Below are 5,879 nucleotides of genomic sequence, written 5' to 3' on the forward strand. Positions count from 1 at the left end.
ACCAGGTAGATTACAAACTGAGGTAGTAGCCCTGCAAGCACTTCTCATGGAAACCTTGTTCCCACGCTGAGACAAGGTCAAAACGAAGGTCATCTTTCTACTCAGGTTTTCCATTACCTGTGACAGGAAGCACGTGGAGCAGAAACAGACCATTAGGGAGCTGGTTAGCATTCCCTCAACCTAACAGATGCACGCGTGGAGAGCTAACTAACTAAACCAAGCACAACCAGCTGCTGCAGACACTTCGCTTCAAAAGTAAACTTTGGGCTAAAGACAGCAAGACCTTCTACTTGTTAAATCTCCAGTCCTAGCCTTTCCTCGAAGTAGACTTGCCACCACTTCCCTCATTGCTGAAACAGTAGAACACAAGGAACTTGGATGCTGGCTGAAGTCTGTATTCGACAGTTCCAACTGGAAAATGCGGAACTGCCCATCTCCAAGTTTAGTGTCACCCTGACAGGTTTTAAAAGTGACAGTGCTGAGGCATGGCATTAATAACACTGGCTTTCTGGTGAGAGCACATACAACAAAACCAAGTCGCTCTGAAATGGCTTCTATCTTATTTCTAAGAAAATTCTAGGCTTTTAAATTTAAAAAACAGGGGTCGGCCCAGTGGCGCAGCAGTCAAGTTCGCACATTCCACTTCGGCAGCCTAGGGTTCGCCGGTTCAGATCCCGGGTGTGGACATGGCACTGCTTGGCACGCGATGCTGTGGCAGGCGTCCCACATATAAGTAGAGGAAGATGGGCACAGATGTTGGCTCAGGGCCAGTCTTCCTCAGCAAAAAGAGGAGGATTGGCAGCAGATGTTAGCTCAGGGCTAATCTTCCTCAAAAAAAATATAAATGCCTATGATGCTATTATTACTTTCTGGAGTCTTTTACAACAATTTCTACTTGCTGAAAGATACAAAGAACCAATTCAACTGAGAACTACAACAACATATAAAGAACCCTCTCCCAAAGACAGTTTGCACAGAAGTGAACTATATTAGCTGTTAGAATATGCAGAAAGACGCAGCTTTCCCAAAGTAGCAGCGAGTGCTGCACAGGGAGCTCTGGTGGCAGTCCTTGGAAACCTCTTCGGCAGAACTTAACCTAGAAATAAAAACCCACCACACAATTTCAACCAAAGTCATTTTAGAAGGAAAAAAGAGTGACACAAGATAATGTTCTTTAAGTTGGTAGCATATATAAAATTATTTTCTGAGCCTTAAAGCAGAAGGGCCACATCACTGAAAACAGAGAAAACATAAAAGCCCATTAATTTCAGAATGTTGGGGTGGGAGAAGAGCCCAAACTTTTTATACAGGTAAACAATTTAAATTAGAATGGAAAATGGGCTTTGAGCCCTATAAATATTGTTTCCCATAAAAACAAGTTTTGAAAGAGCAAAATTACACTTTAAAAGGTCCCCTTTTCACCCGAGCAAGTAAATGGCCTTCACAAACACATCAACTACATCAAACACGGGACGATTAGAGATCACAGCATCCCATCCTTCATCATCAGGGCTGGACACAAACCTGGATGTTTCTGAGCAGGACACAGTGCAAAAAATATTAAACTAGGTCACTGGATCCAAGGTGCACATCCTCTAAAAAAAGTCAAAGGACAGCTGCCAATTTTTGTTTTTAAATGAAACCTCTCAAGTAAGAGGTAGTGTATGCTAGGGCCAGAGGCTGTTCAATCGTCTTAACATTGCTCGAAAATATCAAGTCCTTTGAAACATGTGCCCTGGAGTCTATTAAACATTCTTTCCCTGTGCTCAAATGTCAAGCAATATCCAATAGCATCTTCTGTTTCTTGAATTCGTTTCTGGAACCTGCATCCATCTCGTGCAAATTCCTCCCATGGTCCTTTGCGATCCTCATCACCCCTTATATAGTACTCAGTGACTTCTTCGAAGAAGGTTACCTATAAAGACAAAGATGAATTTTAATCATGCTCTAGGATCATAAAATCATTGAGGTAATTAACCCTTTCTGCTACCAACTCTTTCGGAATATCACATATCTCACAGGAATATTTGGTCTCAACTTTAACAGAAATGAAAAAAGACTAAGTTCTGACTAGATGGCATCTGAATAAAACAAGGGGCAAATGCCACCTTCTTTCTTACACACACAGACTCCTGTCCCCCTCTCCTTGGCTTCTGGAGTTAATAAACTGAATCCAGATGGGGAACTGAAATTTTCCTGATATTAATCCTGTTTTTAATCCTTAGGGAAATAGTTTTGTGATACTCTTCTTCCAAAATGATCAATGTTCCCAAACAAAGAATTTCAGAAATCTATCTCTGGAAGTCAATGCCTGTACTTCAGCATCAGAAACCTTTAACAAGATCTTCACTTACTCCCATTCTTCCTTTTTTTAAAAAAAAAATTTCACTTTTCAGTGCTTTCCAATTTTTGAATCATGAACATTATTATTCTTACATTACTACTTTTGTAATCAGAATATAGAAGAGAAAGTTACTTAGTAAACAGTGCAGCAAAATTAACGTATCTTTAAGGCTGTGTTACTGTAAGAGACTTTGTAGTTAAGATAAAAACCTTCTTTGTATTCCTCAATATGCTATTATATATACATGAAATTGTGATTATACTACACACATGATCACATGTAATAAGTGACAGTCCCTTTTAATCCCTACTCAATTTCTAATATATAAGTTTCTTTCTAAGATATCCGACTCCCAAAGTAAATACTTGCTTTAAAGTATGTTCAACAGTTACATCAGCTAATCCCACAGCGGCCTTCTACTTTCATTCCCTTTATATCAGGCCAAGGAATGCCCCTGAGGACAATTAGTAGGTATGTAACACCTTACTAGATATTGCATTTTAGTGTTACTCATTCGTTATCACTAAGATAAATAATAATAACATATACATAGTGTTTACTATATGACAGGCTCTTTTGAAAGTACTTTACAATTTCTATCTCATTTAATCCTGTAACAACCCTATAGAATATGTACTATTACCATCTCCATTGTAGAGATAAGGAAAAACAGAGGTAGAGAGGTTAACTGACTTGTTCAAATCACACAGCTTCTGTGGTGTAACTGGTATTCAAACCCTGAGTCTGGCTCCACAATCTGCACTGTTATGCCATGACACAAGGCATTTTAAACTCCCTTATCCAAAAACCTCACTCCAAGAATGAGGCACTATTCGTTATTCCCATATACCTAAAGAATGGCAAGTAGTCAAAGGCTGCCAAATAATTTTACCATATTTTAGACATAATCATTAAAGATTATGTCGATAATCTTTAACAAAAGATTATCAAAAAAAAGATAAACGTTGCTTGCAGTTCACAGTCAATACTCTCACATCTACCTGACTCATCTCATTTTTACTCAATGAGCAAGCTAAAATGGGACTGAGGTCCTTGAACAGTAGGAACTACCATTTAAAGGCAAAGCAATGAATTACGAGTTTTATTGACTCCTCTCATTTGACTCATGCAGTAACTCATACAACACACATTATTACTACTCCCAGCAGATAAGCGAGGGAATGGAGGCCATGCGAGGTCAAGCTACTCCCCAGGTCTGGCTGTCTTCCCAGGGTCCAGGGCCCCACTACTCAGGAGCAGGGAGCACTGGTCTCCAGATGCCAAGTGCTCATCCATCGCCCCACTTTGTCCCTCGCCTAGTTACTAAAGAGGCCGTTTTGTCAGGGGCCCCCTAAAAAGACAGAGAAAAGCTCTTTTATGCCGGCACTTACAAAGTATGAAAATTTACTTTTTCACATGACTTATTCTGCTTCTCCAGATAAGACATAAGATTACCTCGACGACTTAGAGACATTTACTACCCCTGGAAGAGTTTCAAAGTATTAAGCTGGCCACGTGCAGCCAATGGACTCTGGTGCTGTCCACTTGAAACTTCCTGAAGCTGCAGAACTCGAGGTCAGTAATCATTCACCCGCTGCTTCCTTTCCAAATAAAGGGCCAGGAAAGTGAAAAAACGCTCCCTCCGCAACAAAAGCTACCCTGTGAGTTTGGGGCCGCCCCGTGGCCGAGTGGTTAAGTTCTCGAGCTCCACTTCGGTGGCCCACGGTTTTGCTGGTTCGGATCCTGGGGGTGCGGAACATGGCACTGCTCATCAGGCCATGCTAAGGCAGTGTCCATATAGCACAACCAGAAGGATCCACAACTAAAATATACAACTATGTACCGGGGCGCTTTGGGGAGAAAAAGAAAAAAAAAGAGAGAGAGAGAGAGATACCCTGTGAGTTTGGAAGGATTTTTCTCCAATTATTAACTTTAGCTGAATAAACAATAGAAAAAAAAGTAAAGCAATTCAAAAGACCCCCAAAATAACGCTGACAAAGTGTTGAAACAGTAAAATGCTCCATGAAGTTTTAAGACTAGCCTGGGGGCTGGCCTGGTGGCCCAGCGGTTAAGTGCCCACGTTCAGCTTCTGCGGCCTGGGGTTCGCCGGTTTGGATCCCGGACGCTTGGCATGCCATGCTGTGGCAGGCATCCCACATAGAAAGTAGAGGAAGATGGGCACGGATGTTAGCTCAGGGCCAGTCTTCCTCAGCAAAAAGAGGAGGATTGGCAGATGTCAGTTCAGGGCTAATCTTCCTCAAAAAAAAAAAGATGACTAGCCTGGGAACAGAAAGCAACTACTCCAGATAAACCGAATAAGTGACCATAATAGTTTACATACAATCATTAACCTGCAGGTACCAATGATAACTAGTACTGTATCCCTAAGAAAAGGCAATGCTATTTCCTGTCTTGTTTTTAAATGTTAATCAAAATCATGTACCCGTCCAAAAGTTAATGTTGAAATTAGCATTTTCTTTCGTGGCAAAAACTAGATAAACCTGACGTGCTCCTTGGCACCATCGACCCTTTGGGTTCTAAAAAACAGGAATGAAGACACTCACGTAGATAAAATAGAAAGTGTCTGCAAACGACTTACCACATTTACCCCCATTTGAAAACTCTATGGCTGTAAGAAGACATTCTCAATCTCTGGAAAAATTAAATCGTGTATACACAAGGTCTAATTTTCCCGCTCCGTGAAAAAGAGTGAAAAGTCGGAGCTTGCAGGGAAATAACTCAGAGCTGCCAACCCCCAGGAAAACGGCACTTCCCTGCTAACACCTGCGCGCCGGCATCTCCGATTTGGCTAGGAACCCCCCACAGGGCGGCAAGAAGCCGGGTCCCTGGTCAACCCCGGTCCGTGGACGGGAGACCCCGGGCGGCCCCCTCCGCCGCGCGTGCACCCCCGGCCGGCGCGGGCACAGCCGCGGGGCGTAACGCAGGGGCCCACCTTCTTCCTCCGGCCGCGCGCGCGGCCCGGCCCCCGCGCCGCCCCGCACGAGGGCGCGCCGGGCTCGGGCGGCCCCGCGGAGTCGCGACGGCCTCTCCGGCTTCTCCCGGTCCGAAAAGGGGCCTTGAAATTGAAGAGGTCGTAGGGGTCGTCGGAGCGACAGAAGGCGTTCCAGAGCCGCAGGCTCTCCGCCTCGTCGGCGCCCGCCCGCGCCGCGGCCTCCGCACCGCCCGCGGCCGGGCCCCCCTCGGCGTCGGGGGCGCCTCCCGGGGGCCGGGGGGCGCAGCGGCTCAGGCCCTCGGCGTCCGGCTCGGGGTCCGACTCGGCGAGCGAGCTGCCGCTGTCGAAGCCGTCGTCCGCGGCGTCCTCCCCGTCCGAGCCGCTCTCCGCCGGGCCGCCCCCCAGGATGTAGTCGATGAGCCGGTTGCCGCAGGCCGGCCGGGCGGCGCGCTCGGCCCCCGCGTGCGTGCGCGGCAGCCCGTGCTCCTCCTCCAGGCTGTGGTAGCCGTGGTCCTGCTCGGGCGTGGGCAGCGCCGGCCCCGCGGCGGCCGGCGGCGGGAGCTCCAGCCCCCCCACGCGCAG

The 5,879-nt window shown here is 46.1% G+C and overlaps 1 protein-coding gene across 1 annotated transcript; it reads right to left on the bottom strand.

The window, feature by feature from the left end:
• Positions 1–723: 723 nt before the first annotated feature.
• On the bottom strand, positions 724–5,879 carry PPP1R15B (protein phosphatase 1 regulatory subunit 15B; the record flags this gene model as incomplete). The annotated part of the gene is made up of 2 exons (XM_046680498.1): positions 724–1,915; positions 5,298–5,879. Coding segments are annotated over 2 exons (804 nt in total), but the record flags the coding sequence as incomplete, so codon positions are not given.

The sequence above is a fragment of the Equus quagga genome, chromosome 13, assembly GCF_021613505.1.
Source record: "Equus quagga isolate Etosha38 chromosome 13, UCLA_HA_Equagga_1.0, whole genome shotgun sequence".
NCBI classification, from domain to species: domain Eukaryota; kingdom Metazoa; phylum Chordata; class Mammalia; order Perissodactyla; family Equidae; genus Equus; species Equus quagga.